The sequence below is a fragment of the Solea solea genome, chromosome 3, assembly GCF_958295425.1.
Source record: "Solea solea chromosome 3, fSolSol10.1, whole genome shotgun sequence".
Taxonomy (NCBI): Eukaryota; Metazoa; Chordata; class Actinopteri; order Pleuronectiformes; family Soleidae; genus Solea; species Solea solea.
The window spans coordinates 15,993,228-16,010,491 of record NC_081136.1 but is presented as its reverse complement, the minus strand read 5'-3'; the positions used below and the strand labels follow the sequence as shown (position 1 = coordinate 16,010,491).

General features: G+C 40.6%; 1 protein-coding gene across 7 annotated transcripts in view; it reads left to right on the top strand.

The window, feature by feature from the left end:
- The window catches only part of kcnip4a (potassium voltage-gated channel interacting protein 4a), a 123,835-nt gene that overhangs the window by 43,856 nt on the left and 62,715 nt on the right, over positions 1-17,264 (top strand). For 2 of the 7 annotated variants that reach the window (XR_009239887.1, XM_058624281.1), the window contains exon 1: positions 686-1,354. The exons of 4 other annotated variants lie outside the window; for them this stretch is intronic. Coding sequence is in view for 1 of the 3 variants with exons in the window: in XM_058624281.1 (XP_058480264.1) it covers positions 1,270-1,354 (85 nt within the window). In the remaining 2 variants the exon portion in view is untranslated. Of the gene's footprint in view, positions 1-685; positions 1,355-17,264 lie in introns of those variants that run through there. One more of the 7 variants, XR_009239888.1, reaches the window with a different exon arrangement.

Below are 17,264 nucleotides of genomic sequence, written 5' to 3'. Positions count from 1 at the left end.
GTTTCACAGTAGATTTAAGCCCAATCTTATTTCATCCCTGTCCCTGTCAGCCTGGTAGATGTGTAAAAATTGGGGGAAAAAAACACCAAACACTGTTTTTCAAGCAAATTGACCACATTAATACAACTGAAAACAGTGAAAGGCTTGAGTTAATGACAGATGGGATGACTTTTCGTTGATAAATGAGCACAAGTGTGCTACATTGTGGGCTAATTAGTGGAGAAAATGTTGCACTTGGCTAGTCCTAATGTCATCACAAATATTAATACTGTTCGTTATTAATACTGACCTTGACATTTTTGCCATAGAAATCTCATCCACCAAGAGTTTCACAGCTTTTCTCTCTTGTTTTTGCTATTTTTTTAAAAAGGTTTTTTGTAGTCACTTCCTTCGCTACTTAGTTGACAACAGCCTACAGTGTAGCATTAACACAATCCATTACTGTAACTTACTGCCGTAAAGTTCAATTTGCACGTCATGTGCCAGGCCTGTAATGTACTGTCATTTCTGATTCATTGAGGTGGACACTTTCCCCTTAATTCTTCTTTTGTTTCTCTCCTCCTCCTCGTGTGCTTTCTATCTCTCTTCTCCTCCTCCTCCTCCTCTTTGGCCAATCAGGCCACACCTCCATGGCAACCGTCAGTGAGGGTAAAACATCCACAGATGGTGCTGAGTAGAGCGAGCAGCAGGCGCACTACGAGATCAAGTGTGGGAGTGTGTGTTTGTTTGTGTGTCGTAGAGAGGCAGGGGGAGAGAGTCACTGGATAACCACTGTATAGTGTAGGTAACAGAGTAATCTGTATGAGCACTGAGGAATAACTGGAGAGTTGCTGCTCAGAGGAGTTGGAGGAAAAGTCTTGTTGAGAAGGATTTAGTATTGGAGGAAGGTTAAAGGGACAGGGAGAAGCCCCCACTCATCTTCATCTAAGAGGAGGAGGTAAACTGGCGATAAGCAAATATTAATGACCTGACAAGAAGTCACATGCATCCGTGTTCATCAGGCAGCTTTACCTAGGGAGCCACACATCAGAGGAGCCTGGATGGTATACACATGCGCTTTCCATTCACTCATCACTCCTGCCGTACACACACACACACACACACACACCAGGGCCACGCTGACACAGCCGAGTGGAGGAGAGAAGAGGACACTTTTACTGTCTGGGGTCCTTTTCCTTTCTTAAAATAAAAGGGATTAGTGGATTTTTGACCCTGAAATCAGAGTCTTCCATTTGAGCTGACCTTTTCAAACCCCCCCAAGGAGCAAAGATGAGCTGCAGGAAAAGGTGCAAGCGGGAGATCTTCAAGTTCGCACAGTACCTGTTCAGACTCATCACAGGCACGCTCAACGACGGTAAGCGTCCTTGTGAACTTTGAGATCCAGACGAGCCGCACGGCAGTTTAATTTAAAGTTTCTTTCTTTATTCGTGTTTTGATAAAATGTGCTGACACTTGAGGCTCTGTTGGGACACTTGCATACATCCATGCATTGCAGTATTGATGTCTTGTATACATGTGCTGCCTGCAAACGCAGCGTGAGAATTGTGAAGATTTCCAGCGTTCATGGCTTGAATTTATTGCCTATTCTGCAGCATAATTTCTGTCGGTGTGCGTGCATGTGTCGGTGTAAACTGACAGCGGGACAGACTTTGACTGGATGCAGACTAACGCTTTGAAGTGAAACTTACTCCTTTATCATAAGTTTTATTCATCGTGTTGTCTTATTTACTTGTATTTAATGTGACGTGTCACAAATGATGCAGAGTGTGCTGATTGTGTACATATGGACCCTGCATAAAATCTGTATCATGCTGCCACTATAAATTCCCCTCGTTCTTTCATGCTCACACACCACGTGCTCTTCTAATAAGGCAGATCGTGAATGGAAGGGTTTAATGAGATTAATCTAGGATTATAGTGGATTACGAACAGATTACTCCATGAAGGGCTCAATGAGGGATAAAGGTTATCAGCAGTATTTGATTCTCTGATCACTGTCACATGTTGCTGGCATACATCAAACTGTATTATTTACATATGTCATGCACACCGTGGTGTGGATGGCTTTTTCTTGGCTTGTTTTTACTAGTGATGTGCCGGTGATGTGGCGACACCGGCATACATTGACACATTTGCTTCGTGACGTCTTTTGGCGTTAACGAGGCTTCGCGTCTGAGGCGGTTGTTGATTATCACGCTGCATGAGTTAGATGGTGCAAAGCCTCAGAGAGGTGCTATACGAACATGCTAATGAATTTCGACATAGCATGTTAGACCTTGTTTTTTTTCACTCACAGTAACTCCTTCCAAAAGCCTTTTAATATTCTATACGAAAGACTTCATTTCAAGGAAGGGATGTCAGAAGTGAGTGTTTCACATGGAGAATATCCCCATGTGGTAATGGCCTACTTTCCTCAGTGCCCTTGACCTTAGACACAGAGAGAACAAGTAGGATAGGAAGCAGCTATAGAAGTCCCACTCAATCAGTGCGCTGCCATTTATACATGCATATAGATTTAGTTTTACAATCATACTTACAAATGTATACTTCTGGGAGATGCCACACATGGAGATATCCATACATAGTATCTATCCATAGAAGTGTACTGTTTGTTTCCATAGAAACTAGCAGGTCATGTAGGTCACACTGCAGTTCCCCCATCGTGATAACATGATTAGTGTATATTCATGAGTAGTTTCCTTTTAATTCTCTCAAAGTCGCAGTTGACTAAATATGTGCCATTGATTTGTACTGTGTTATAGGCCACGGATTTGTTTAGTGCAAAACTGTGGTTTTGACTTTAATGTCCTGGTCAGTCACCATTCATTATTGATCATGATAAATACAAGGCGGAACTTACAGTATTTCCCTTTGGACTGAGCACAATCACCCTACATGTTTCAGAGAAACATAATCTTTGTTATTGACCACATTTGTTGAGGATTATTATTGTTTGCCTGTAGAACCTCTGTATCTGTATACCTTTAAAACTGCATAATAATGAAACTTATACAATATCATGATAAGCAGATATCATTTAACTACATTTCATGCAGAGTGAGCGCAGGTGGATGTTTAATTTGTGTCGTTACATCCAGTGACACAGCAGCCTGTTTCCCGTGGGACTTATTAAGATGCTGTGAAAGTTTATGTATAATTATGGAACTATACTGACTATGTCAGCATAAACATCATGTTGAGCAAGATTTATTCCTACGTAGTAGACTTGTTTATAACAATAAAATTGCTGACTTGCAGCTGTGTGCCTCTGCCAAAGTCAAGTCAGATTCATGCAGTATACTGTACGTAGGGAAGACTTTCAAGGAAGTTATGATGTCAATGTGACGTTAAGTGTTATACCTTTTCGATTTTAAAATATGCTCTTTCGTCTTTTGTTTCTCCTCAGAAAAGTTTTTCTGCAGTTATTGCAAGAAACAGCAAACAGAACAAAGCTCATAGGTTGCTGATAAACAAATGATGGCTCTGTCAATTTCACGTGTCCCATTTAGGCATCGACAGTGTGCCAACATCTAGAATACCAGGACTGTGAAACTGAAACGCCTAAATGGAATGTGATTTCAAATCTGTGCTTTTCCTACTATGAAATGTCAAAATGTCAGCTGAGAAAAACTTTTGAGTTAACAGCCAAGAACATGCTTTGTGGTGTGACCTTTTGAGAGCCACATTCTTATCAGTTCATCCTTGAGGCCAAGCGGATGTTTGCTCCAGAACCTGAGACCATGCATCCACAAGAATAAAACATGACATGAGGTCAAAGCCACCTTGGCCGTGGACCATGGAAATGTACTCAGTTCATCCTTGAGTCCCGTTTGCTCTAAATTTAAAGAAGTTCCCTCAAGCCATTGCTAGGATATCGGGTTTACAATAATGGAAGGACGACGGGACAAAACATACTCCCTCCGGCCATGGCTGCTGCTGGCGCTGAGGCATAATTATAAAACCCATTAACAGTCATTCATTTGACAATTTCTGCTTGAGTGGATCCATTTCTTCATAAACACAGTGTATTAACTTATCCTACACAGCCGGTGCGGCAGATTAATATAAATCGAGTTTGACCAGAAAGTAGCTGGCTCGGCCATATTGAGGTGACCAGGGGACAAGAGTGATGGATGGAGTCGGTTAACAGACCATGTGATTTAAATTGAGATGTCCACTGTCATAGAACCGAGACCCCAACATAAGCCCAGCACAGGTCCACGTTAATGTGTGTGATGTAACACAGCAGACAGATATTACTGTACATCACGTCTGCAGTGTCACGGGTGATGTTGGTCCACACAGACTTGTGCTTAATAAAGATCCACAAAGAGTCCGGAGTCCTTTCATGGATCTAATGAATAAACCACTTGAAATAATTATCTTTGTATGCAGCGCCGATGTTAGTAATTGGTTAATTTGATATAATTTGGAGATGGGAAACCATTTATTGACCAAACCTTGCACAGCTGTTCCAGAGAAGCATTAGAGACAAGAGGTCAACATTCATATTCATGGTAACAGTAATACCGTGTCGGCCTTGTACTTTTCTTCTTCTTCTTTTTTTGGCTGTAGGGGAAAAAAGGTGGGAGAATGAATTACTGTTGCAGAGGCTTCAAGGCTATACCAGCAACGTCAGCACATACTGAATAAACACCAGGGAAAAATCTTGAAATCCAACTTCTCCAACACTGCTACTTTAACAAAAGAGCCGCAAGAGCTTCCCAGTCCACCAAAGTATCCATCAGGATCATTTAGACATTGTAAAGCTCCTTTCTTTCCAAAGACACCTTTTCAATGTCCATTAATTACCAAGTTAATACCCTTAGTTGTCCAGTGAGATGGCTTAAAAATGATCTTTTCTCCCTCTGTGCAGCTGAATTGTTTTACAATACACTGACTCTGCCATTTGCTCTTGGAATATTTCCCTGCCTCTTCACAGTTGGTTTCTTCCCAGTGTGTTTGGCTGTCAGGCTCGTCAGTTCCCTTAATGCCTCATCCTTTGAACTTATCAGGACAGGCTGCCATGCTGGTAACTGATTCTAAGCATATCGCTGACATCGCAGGACATGGAGTCACAGCATCACCTCTTGACTTTTTGTTACATGGCTTCTAAAATTTTAATTTTAATTTTAATTTGAACCAGTAAGTATTGAATTCAAATATTTGGATTCAGTTTGTCTGGAACAGTTATTGAGTTCAGCTGAAAGATTGTTTCTTTATAATGGAACAATTGCGATGTCTCAGAGCTTTCGAATGACTATTGAGTGTGTGTGTGTGTGTGTGTGTGTGTGAGGCTGCAGTAAATGCTGAGTAAGGAGATTTTCCTCCTCTTGCAGCTAAATGGAATTTTAGTTTTATTTGTTTCTTGACAATAAAGTTTGTTCTTTCTTTCCACATGAAAATGCACTCCTGCAACCTTGACCAGTAACTAGCTGGCATGTCTTTGTTTCCCTCTCTTTGGTTTCCTGACTGCGATTGGCAGGTCATGTATCACCTGTCCCATAAGGACAGCACATTCAAAGCCCATAATCCCTGACCAAACACTGAATATTTGATACCCACAGGCAGGTTCCATTGGCATCATGTCTGTGCAATGGTGTCCCCAGGCTGAATGAGTTAGATAGGACACCGAAGTAGTGATATCCAGTGAGTTCCTGCACTCCGAACAAGTGGACGCTCATTTTCTATAGTTTGTGGACTTTCTGCTAAGCTCACAGGAATATTAACTCGCAGGAAAAGCATCCAACATTGCATTTGTTCTTCAGTTCATTTAGAGCTTTTCTCTTTAAGATTTCAAAAAATATTTTTTTGCTAACTTTTGAATTAAGTAGTCAATTTATCTGCCGTGGAACATTACTCCAGTCATGTTTGGACAGATACAACAATAACAGATGGCTGACCATGTTGCATAATGTTTCCCTTCACACTCGATGAGCAAACGTGACATCTCTTTCATTCACCGTGTTGTTATTGAGGTTATTGCCTGCCTTGGGTTTGCTTACAGTCCTGCTATGATGTTTTTAACTCATTATGTAGGAAATACACTCCAAAGTGTAATAGGTATTGTTATTTCCCCAAATGCCCGCCGTACAGGTTAAACCAAAATTGCCAAAAGCAACAATCGTACTATACTATATTACTATATTTGAGAACTATTTGAGGATCAATGTTGTGTCCAATAGTCTGATTTGGAGGAACAGGTTATTGTTGTATTGCTCCAACATGTATCACTGTCATCTGGTAATAGTGTTCATTTAACCTTGCACTCTGACCTTTGACCATGAACCCTTTGTCAAGGTTCACTGCCATTGGTAATAGCAGAACAAAGACGTTTTGACTGTGATATCAGTGTCCGTATCAGGTTTCCTGGCAGGCCCAGTTCAACATCTCTTTGTTTCACGGTGTCCCAGCTTTCTTCTGGTTTCTGGTTTCTGCTGCTGTGTTGTCCAACATCAGAGCAGCACAGATTACTTGGGTCATCTGTGCGACACTGTGAGAATTATCAAAACCTACAGTTGTTATACGACACCCTGGTTCACTCAGGCCATCCCTTCCTGACTGAAAAATTTGTGATGGCCTGTCAATGTCCTTTTTATAAGGGCTGCATGACAATGTGGTCCAGTGTTTGAGACTGTGCTCACTTTTGTGGAAAATAAATCTTACTATCTTGTTCGATTCACAAAATATCGTAAGACCAGAGAGTGTTGCTGCACATGAAGTATTCATTAAACTATCTTCATATTCGTTCATCACTTAACTCCATAACAGACCCAAACAACTTTTCTGCTGTGGCATAAATCCTTCATCACCCATGCGATCGGATGCCTTGTTATTAATTACTCGATGTAAAATGGATTATTAAGTAATGACGAGCTTGTCAAAGAAATGTCACCCTCTTAGCTGAAAAGTGATTACATTTTTGTGCAATCTCAGTAGCACTACTACAATTCAGAATATTCATGTAATGTACACTGCCAGATCTCTCATTTACTGAAATGGTTGTTTCTCTGTTTATTTTTCAGCCTTGTCCATCAAAGGAATATAATTTAGCAGAGACAGTTAAAGGCACCCTAACCCTTAGTATCAATACATGTGGTGAATGATTTACAAACAAAGCAGCAATAGTCAGGAATCTTCAACTTCAGTCAGAATTCAAGCTGATACAGTGACATGGGCTCCATGTTGATGATGTGCGTTGTCAGCCATTCATTTTTTTTTTATATTAGAGGAACACATTGATCATGTTGCATGTTTTTGCTTGGCTACTTCAGCACCCTGCAGGCTGAGACTGCGTTTCACTCTGTTGGACACTGACGCATTGATCGCTTCGATATGTCCTACACCGCAACATCTGCAAATCCCTCCAGGTTTCCTGGATTGCATTTCCCCTCATTTCTCTGTATTTGCATTGTACGCTGGCCTGTGGTTACGCTGTACACTGTCCATTTAAATGCACCCATGCTCGCCCATGTAATCAGTTTTCCCATTTGCCCTAATGTTTGTATACGAGAGTCCCTGTGAGTGGAGAGAAATGGCTGGGTTATTTTTAGTTGGGTTGAGCTGCTGGGTATCACTGTGTTCACTGAATCCAACAGGAAATCCAAGTGAGTGGTTTGGTATCAAAACCCAAGAGGAAGAAAGAAAGAAAGAAAGAAATACAGAAATCATTGATTATACAAGAAAAGCACAATCTAAATGCAGTCCTTTTACCCATTTACCATTGCGTCACTGCTTTTGAGTTGGATATTAATATCAGGATTGAGGCAATCTCAGTAGACCAAAGCTAAACATTGTTTAAGAACTGCTTAAAGAAGATTGTGCCCCTTTACTACAGACTATTATGGATGAGCCTTAATTTGTTTTGTGCGGATTTGTTTTCTTTGCCAATTGTTGTTATCACCTCAGAGAATTGTTCTATAACTCTAGTACGCTTTTATCTGCCCTGACTCTCCCTTAAGTAATCATTACAATTGTTAACTTAAATTAAAAAGTTCTATCCCCTGCTATCCCATATTTCACTAACTTGCTCTCTGCAGCTTTGTGTCCCCATTTGTCCTCCACTGCTGATCCTCAGCTTCTCTTTTACACACTCACTTCATTTTAAGGTCCAGTTGAGGCACTTTGTTTCAAATGTTTGCTACTGCCAGTTGTTTTGGCTACGTATACACAAGAAGTGAACTCTCTGCCCCAGTCGCCCTGCGATATGGAGGCAATGTCCTCTCCATGCACTGTTAGCTGGCAATTATAGGGACTGCAGCCCTGCTACAGCTTCCAGCCAACAATGGGGGAATCAATACCTCTTTGGGGGCCAGAGCGGAGACTTGAGGGATACAAGTGCAGTTTTGGATATAAACCATTTCTTCATGCAAGAGACTCGTCCAAATCATGTTGTTTGGGTGATGTCAACGCAAGTGATGAAAGTAGAAGATCTTGAATTGAACACATTGTGTCTTCTTAAGAGATTTGTCTTGATGCAGTTCCACAGGAATCTGTGCTTGAGCATTGCACATTTTTTTTAGTCGCAGATGCTTCGCAGATCCGCTGAAAAAAATGGTCAACTGGTCCTCAAATGGTTTTCCATGTCTCATTTGATTGTTGGCAGATTGAAATTTCAAAAAGATCAATTTCCCTCAGTGGCTGCAGAGGTTTGTGCGAAATGTCAAATAGGTTGAAACACATTTGAAATGACGTACCCGTTCCATGATTTTGACGACACAAACTAGAAGTCAAGGACACTGCAACCCAGCCTCACGTCACACATGTCTGTTTTCATGGCAAGATTAAGCCTAGGTACATTTCACCCCCATCAACTCACCCCCCACACCTCTGTTGTTAAGCGGGGTAATCTCTCAGCCTCTAGGGCAAAACCTAGTCATGGACAGCGATGCAGAAAATGGAGCTTCCTCCACATCACCCTGTAGCCAAATCCACCCTTGGCCTCATTACTTACCTGGTTAACTCTGTGTCAACACCTGGCAGGTGTAAACAGGACAGCACGCTCCTGTTTAACAGCAGCGTAAAAGCATAACAGAGGAGGTCACATTTCTCTGCAAGGAGACACATGAACGGATGAATTAGTTGGACTAATGTGTTGTTTGTATCACTACTCTTTATGGTGGTTTTAGTGCTGGAATGTGATCACATACAGTGGTAACAATTTGTAAACATGTTCCAGCATTCAATAAGGACTTCATTTTATTTAAAAAGATTTGCCAGAGTGACCATTATATAACAATGTTGTCAGACTACCTGTTTTGTTTAGATTGAAAACTGCTTTCCATTACACCCCTTTATACTCAAGCAGTGCAAAAAGGCAGTATAGCATGTCTTATCAAACTTCTGGACACAGCTCTTTCCCCAGGCTGTTTCTGTGAAAAAAAACACATTTTATCCCATCAGACATCTGGTGTATTTATTGGACCTTAAAAAAAACAACCACCAACATATGTTGCATGCTGAAAGATGAGTTTGACAGTGAAATATCTGGAATCTGCATGCGGCTATAAAGATAAACCTTGGACACCTTAATGGTTGCTTTGAGACAAATGATCAACGAATGTAGCTGATTAACGACTTTATAAACCGCACATAGTTTCTTTTGAAATGAATCGTGGCCGGATCTAATCTGTGCTGCATTCATCAGAGCATCGCGTATGTTTGATGATATTGGAAAAACAGCTTAGCGAAACCTTCACAGGTCATCAGGAGTTCCTCACGGATCATCTCATTGAGGAACAGGTAAGACAGGTCGTCGGGCCGCTTCCCCCCAATGTGGCACGGCAGAATCCATCACAAACTGATGAAATGGCTGCTGCTCAGTGTGTGACTGTAGCAGAGAGGTGATGCACGACACACCGGTCAGCCGTGTGCATCCTCTGTGGAGGCACTGTCATTTAAAAATTTCCTTCAGTCTCCTGCATTTTCCACACACCACTGAAAGCACCACCGATTCAATTTAAATGCAAAGCAACAGAGTATTTGTGTTTGCCATTTACAGTACTTCTGCCTCAGCAATCACACAGCTCTGGCCAGCACTGTTATAAGGCCTATATCTCCTCATGCACGCTGCTCCACAGATCACAATGACCATTCTATTGCCTCTGACTGGCTGCTTGATACATTCAATTTGTACCAAATAAGGATGAATCACCCTTTTGCTTCTGTCCCTCCTTTCAGGTTATTTGCCCTATTTTTACTCTTGCTGTCATTTTCTGTCTCCTCAGTGATTAAACTGAGCCTCCGAAGGGAAATCGGTGCTTTTTCCTTCAACTGAATTTTATTATACTGTATGTTGCATATTGTTGATTAATGATGATAGATTTCTGTTGGCAATTGATTGCTATTTATCATCTTTTTAATGGGTGGGGTTTTAATAACAGATGGTATGTAGGATTCATACTTGGTTGATTCATCAGAGTCTATTACAATGTTTTTTTTAATACTTTTTTGAAAAGCTTCTCATTTGTATGCAAAGCAACATGTTCGATGTTCGTCATCTGAGGGGCAGAGGCTACTCTATGTGATGTTTTGTATCTTTCAATGATAGTTCCAAAATTGTTGTTAAGAATGTTGACAGACTCTTATAACCAAGTCACATCAGGGCACCAAGCTTGAGGGCAACTCACGCAGGGAGATATTTGTGGCTAAGTCTGTGACAATATTGCATTCCAGACAGTCAGGTCAAAGCAACCATCGCGGCTTGTTATGTTTGGGTCTGTTAGTTCAACTACTGGTGACACAATTAAATATGTCCTTGAAAAGCCAGTTATAGTTACTTGTCCTTGTATTTAAAGGCTAACACCAGGCTTTTGCGAAGTTAACAGTGAATTTAGAGACGCTTTTTGTGTCATTCTACCGTTCAGACCAAGGTACCGTGTCCAGTTTTAAGCTGACATACACAAATAAATGACTTCCTGTTTGTGTTGAAAGAGAGTGTAATCTGAGCTTTGCAGAAGTAAATTGAGGGGAGTCAGTGGAGCAGCGATTGGAAAGCCGAGGGAGTAAATGAAAATCCAAACAAAGCAATATTTGCTTCCGATGATTCTCATTTGTCATGATGCCGAGGAACAAGCCAGAAAAGGTATTCTCTGAGGTGGCAGATTCGCTGAAGAAGCCAAAGCTGGTATTAACAGATCTAAACACAAGCAATTGGAAACCAGCAACAAAGAGAAAGAAGAGAAAATATCCATATGAAATGAGAATTTTACCTTTCTTATACTAAAGTAAGAATACTTTTGGATGTACGTGCTCTTCACCCTCTTAAATCTAGCTGTGTGAACCTTGGGACGGTTTCACAATACCCAAGTATGCGAGGATGTACTTGCATACTTGGGAAGTACGACTAGAGTACATACTCGCCAAGTATGGGAGTACACAAGTACAATCAATGCAATTGGAACAGCAGCGTATAGAAGTATGCATATTGAGAAATGGCCATAGATTAAGTTCTTGCAGCCGTATGAAAATAAAATACTCTTTGAATAAATGTACTCAGATCTGTGTGTTTGCTGTGATGCAGCATTCAAATGAAAAATATCCCCAACTGCCCCCATCTCAGATTTAGGCTGTTTATTAACCGATGCAGAAGAAAAGTTTGAACTCACAGCTTTAGCATAAACAAGCCTTCAGGGTCAGTTCAAGAGTTTTCATGTTATATGACTGTGACTGCTGCAGCTTTCATCTATAATAGCTTCATACTAGCATTCGTGCATAATATAAACCTAATTGCATGTGTTCAATAATTACATTTAGTCTTTTCACCTTGTTTTGAAACTAGGAAAACAAACAGCCGCTTTAATACCGAGACATTTAATAATTAGTAGTTTGTTTGTTTTTTACAGTGAATGACTGCATATACTATATTGAATTGAATGTCACTTTATCTGCCACAGAATATGAATGTATAATAGTGGATAATCATCAGTGCAGGTATGTGTCTTACCATAGCAGTTGACTGCCCTGGCATAAAATAATGATTAGATTGTTGTTAGATGTCGGAGAGAGTCCAACATGAGGTCTACTATTTTCATTGTTTTGTTTCTTTTGGTTGTTTTAGTGTGCGCGATGCCATTGAAGAAAACATTGACATTGTTTGAATTAGACCTGAATCGCAGCAAATAGCAACTGAAGCCTTTTATCACACCAAGTTCAGGCGTCGCCACTGTCAAATCACATATAGTATCTTTACCCATCCGTCTTTGAGATTAGTTTTTCTACTCTTTGTGATGTGTGAGTATTGAACTTCTCACCTGAGGCAACCTTATAACAAATGTCTACATTGTGGAGTATTGCATGCATTTATGCATGTGTGTGTCTGCTGTCTAATATTAGCTATCCTGCATCAGAATTTGAGATGATGCATTATTATACAAATGCCTTATTCATAGTTCCGTAATTGCATTAGGTAGAGTCAAAATTCAATCAAATTAGCATACTTTACCACTTTTAACTTCCCCCACCTCTGATTGCCCTTTATGAATTTTTATTAAGGCTCCTCTTTAACTTTTCATTAGCTTTCTGATGTAGAGCCTGTCACTTCACTTAGGCCGTCTGATGAGAAATTACTTCATACGTAATGGGCAAACACTTAGTGCCAGTGTCCTCTGAGTGGCTGCAACAGAAGCAGTGTACTTAACAATGTGCTGATGGAAAGTGCCATCAAAGACAAGGCTCTCTCGGGAGGCTGAAATTGTCTGTCATGCGGAGGTAGTGGTGTGGGGTTTCAGTGTGGTACAGAGGGAGGCTAGACTTCTCTGCCATGTTTCACACTGGTATTGTGTGTGTGTAATCAGACACTTGCTGCGCTGTGATCAGGTTTTATGAAAAGGAGTAGCCGCTCTCAAACCATTGTCCATAAATCTCTGTTATTACCTGATGTTTACATCTCTGCAGAGCTCAGCAATGCATTAAATATAATCCACTGAGTTAAGAGATGGGATATCTTAACTTGCCTAAAGGTAATTTACCGGTTGTTTTGAGTATATTAAACTCAAACATCCTTGCTGTTTTTGCTGTTAACACAAAAGTTCACTACAGCTTGAAAGCAAAGTGAAAATGAATGCACAAAAACATATTACTGATGTACACACATTTTAAGCAAATAACGTTTGTCATAAACACATTTACTGTACATATAACATTTTAAGATTTGTTGTTGTGTATTGGCAAGAATCTGGCAGTGCAATATAAGCAAGGCAAGTCATTGCCATATAGAGGAATGGAAGATATTCAAATGGCCACAAGCCTGCTGCCAATCAGTGGTCGGAGGCTTTAACACAACAGAAAAAACAATGGTGTCAATATTTCCATTTCAATACACTTCGTCAAAGAATCCATACTGCTTCACCCCTTGAATGGAGCAATATTTTTGTGTATTGATACTTTCTTAGACCCCTATGAGGTATAGTTAAGTATGGTAATCTGTGTACCTTATACAGTATTGTGTATTTAATATATAGGGTAAGACATTTGACCCTTGTTTAAAAATCAAGAACCTATACTGTGTGTAAACAAAAATCAGAGGTGCAAATAAAGCCAAGCGTCTGAAGCTTTGAGGGAAAGGGCCCAAACATCTCACCTTGAGAAAACCTGGGTGAGAATAATTAGGTTCCCTTGTGATAAATTCATCCTTGTTAGTTGCAGGATACAAGAGGTTGAATGTGAACAGTTTCAGGTTTGTCTCTCCGTGCTGTTGCTGTTCGTTTCCCCTTAAAGCTTATCTGACTGAGTCATTGTGACTCATTTAGGCTGTATATCTCCTTTCTATCTGTTGCTGTTTTGTGGCAGTGATGGCGCCATGCTAAATGACAGTACCTCCAGGTTCATGTCTCATGGAGGGACCCCGTTGCACATGAAAAATGGCCATTGTTCTGTAACGGCTGGCTGAATCCAGAGCCTGGAGCGACCACACAGAAACAGGCTCTATAAAAAGCGAGGGCACGGTGGAGGTGATGATTTCTCTGCTAAAGATGTCGTTTAAAAGAAGAACAACAGTGATGGCACATCAATTCCATTTAGCTTGAAACATATGAGCTTATTATGGATTGTTCATGGTGTCGGCACATTATATGAACTTGTAGTATTGGCGTGTGGATGCATGTTGCGGTTTATGCTGATGAGGTGATTTGCTCGGGCAAGTGAAGGTCTTAATTCTGGATCATGTGAAATAAAAAACAGACTATTGATTTTTGTTTGTTTGTTTGTTTTGTACCACCAGTTTATTAAAAGGTCTTAACACGTACTGCACGTTTCTATTGCAGCCAAGTGAATTCAACTGATACTTTGTGTAACAGGAAAAACACTTTGTGGCATAGCTGTTGTTGCTTTCCAGCATAGAATTACAAGACGTGACTCACACCGTGTAGTTTTCCAGGGACGAACGCAAACAAAAGGGGCCGCGTTATCGATCCGCAGTGATGAGTTGCAATGGGAAAATAGACCGACTCATCAAGTAAATTCACACAAGCAGACAAGAAGGAAGGACGAGACGATCATGTTTCCTGTCAGGCTCCTTTCCCGCCCCACACTGAGTTCTGGTCCCTGCCCTCGAGTGACTACCAGACAAATTGGTCTTGAAGAAGCCCAGAGGCACATTAGAACACACCACTCGCCCACAATTACTTGTCCTTTACAAAACGATCAATAGGCTCAGTGAATCCGACTCAAGCTGGGACACGCTGAAATAGACTCTCAATTTGGGGCGGGCAAAGCTGTGGATTAATAAATAATCCAAGAGAGGTTGAAAATCAAAGGTTTTCATATGAATGGGTTGCAGATGCTTGCTGCTCATAATGTTCACCGGAGTTCTTGAACTGAATAAAAACTGCATGTGAGGTTTTATTCCCCCTTTTACTTATTCTGGGAAGCTTGTGCTTAATGGTCTCAGGGTAGAGCATTCATTTTTCAGCAGGATAAGGGAGAATAAATTGGCTAAATGATCAGTCATAATTCAGGTAATAGATCAGCTGAATTTGAAAAAGGAAGCACTCCATAAATGTAGTCTGCTGCAGCCTCACTAGTAGTCACCTCACATGCTGTGACTCTGATTGCTTACCTCTGCGTTATAACCCTTGTATGCAAGGTGTAACCTATGCTAATATGATTTGCCCTCGCTTTACAAGTCTGATCAGTCGACCAGAGTGATTTAAAAGGCTATCAAAATAAGTGATGAGGAGGGCAGTTCAAATTTACATTTGTGTGTTGTAAAACCTGAAGTACTATGCGTGTTTGTTGACTCTATTAAATTTCCATACAGTCATTTGTATTATACTGCTGTATGCGTCGGGTTATTTCCTCCATTAATCCAGAGCTGTCAGGGCTTTCTCCACAGCAGGTGGACACAGTAGAGTCCCTTTCACTGGGATTGTGAGTGGGTTTGTGTCACTGTGTCAGGACGGTTGTTGCTGCTGCTGCTGGAGCATCTGCTCTGACAGAGCTGTGCAAAAATACTTGTACATTTCAAGGGGACTTTTGCATGTGTGGGCTGTTGTCAAACTGCATCTGCCTGACACCGCCAGCACAGGAGGAGAAAGATGGATTTTTGTCTACTGGTAAATTTATGTTGTATTGTAAGTTTAGGTTGTTTGTGTGTAATAATTGTATCTGGAAGTAATGATTTCAGTCTCATTATTAGATCATATTAATAATTCAGTTTATTACCTCCCTCTTTTGTGACGCTGAAGCCTCACTTTATTTTTATTAGCGTTTTGTATGAGATAATTGAAAGTGCCTCTGCTGATTTCTTATTAATGACCTCAGCGTGACTCCTCATGCAACACACTGCACAGCCCAACACAACACATGGGCGTATGCCTACAAAACACAATCCTGTTCACTTTGAAGACAGTTGCATTCTCATTATTATTTAATATTTTGAGCGTGGTGTTTTGTTCAAACAAATGTGAAATTGGGAGAACTTGGCCCTCGCCTTTTTGCCCTCCCCCTGTTGACACACTGTATGTGATGTCCCCACACTGTAGCTATGAATCACTGATGATCTGTGTTCACGTCAGGATTTTATTGGGTTTGAATTGAAGTCCCCGCTTCAGGAAAACAGTAGAATGTGAATAATTGATGTCTACGCCATGTCTGAGGGCAACAATAAAAAGAAGTGAGGTCTTGACTGAGCTTACAGGTTTGCAATCCTGTGGGCAATCAAGGAGCGCATGCTGCGCAAGATTGTCTCAGCAGTGGGTAGTCAGTATATATCCATGCTCATTGTGAAATAGCCTGCTTCTGTAAAACTATACATAACAACCTAATCCTATAGTGTCGAGAAACATTTACAAATACATTGTAGGATGCATTTGGTGCAGGGATATCCTTATACTTGGTGTACTTGATGATTTCTCTGTGCACATTTCTTTTCTCCTTGTTAACCGTGGTGTTTGTTAACACATTCAGACGTGCTAATTGAAAAGTTGTAATCCCATTCTCAGATGAGCTGAAAAAAAAACGTTACGATCATCTTACCAAACTGCCTGCCAACCACGACTGAGAATCCTTGTGTGTGAATTTGGTCAATTATTTAGTTTCTGGGCTATTAAGACGGAAAAATTACCATGAAATGTGATTTTATGTTATGCTGCACTGTGTGATGCAGTTTTTAACCCTTTCTGCACTCTTCCAGCAACAGCCGATTAAGATGTTATTGAATTTCCATCGCCTTTAAGAACAGGAGTCACGGTGACCCTTTATGGATGTTGGCACGGCTGTTGTATGATATTACTGCAATGGAGGGGAATTCAGAGCTTTTCTCAAGTGTATGTTCAGCTTTTCAGAGACCTGCCATAACAGGAACTTCTCCATTTGAAGAGCTGTCTGCTTACAACTGCAGTATTTGAGAAGAGCAGTATAGAACTTGTGAAGATTTAAATAGCTGCTGAATTGCTGGGAAAATGCCCTGTGAGCAAATGTCTACATGCTCATCCTGTGCCGCTTTCTTCTCACTCATAACACCAGGCTGGTTGACGTATGGAGTATAAAGTATACACCTATGCAATCATACATGAAGGAAAAAAAAGCCTGGAAATACTATAAACGCTATACAAAATAAACACTTTCAATGTTACCCAGAGGGAAAATTAAAAAGTAAAGAATTTACTAAGGTAGCAAAGGAAATTATGCAGCAACCAGAAGCAACTTCTCTTACCCCACTATCCATTTGCCTTTGGTGAATAGAATATTAACATAATAACTTATTAATCTTAAACTGTATTGAGCATGTTACTTTAAAAAAGTAGACACAACATAAGACACCTAAT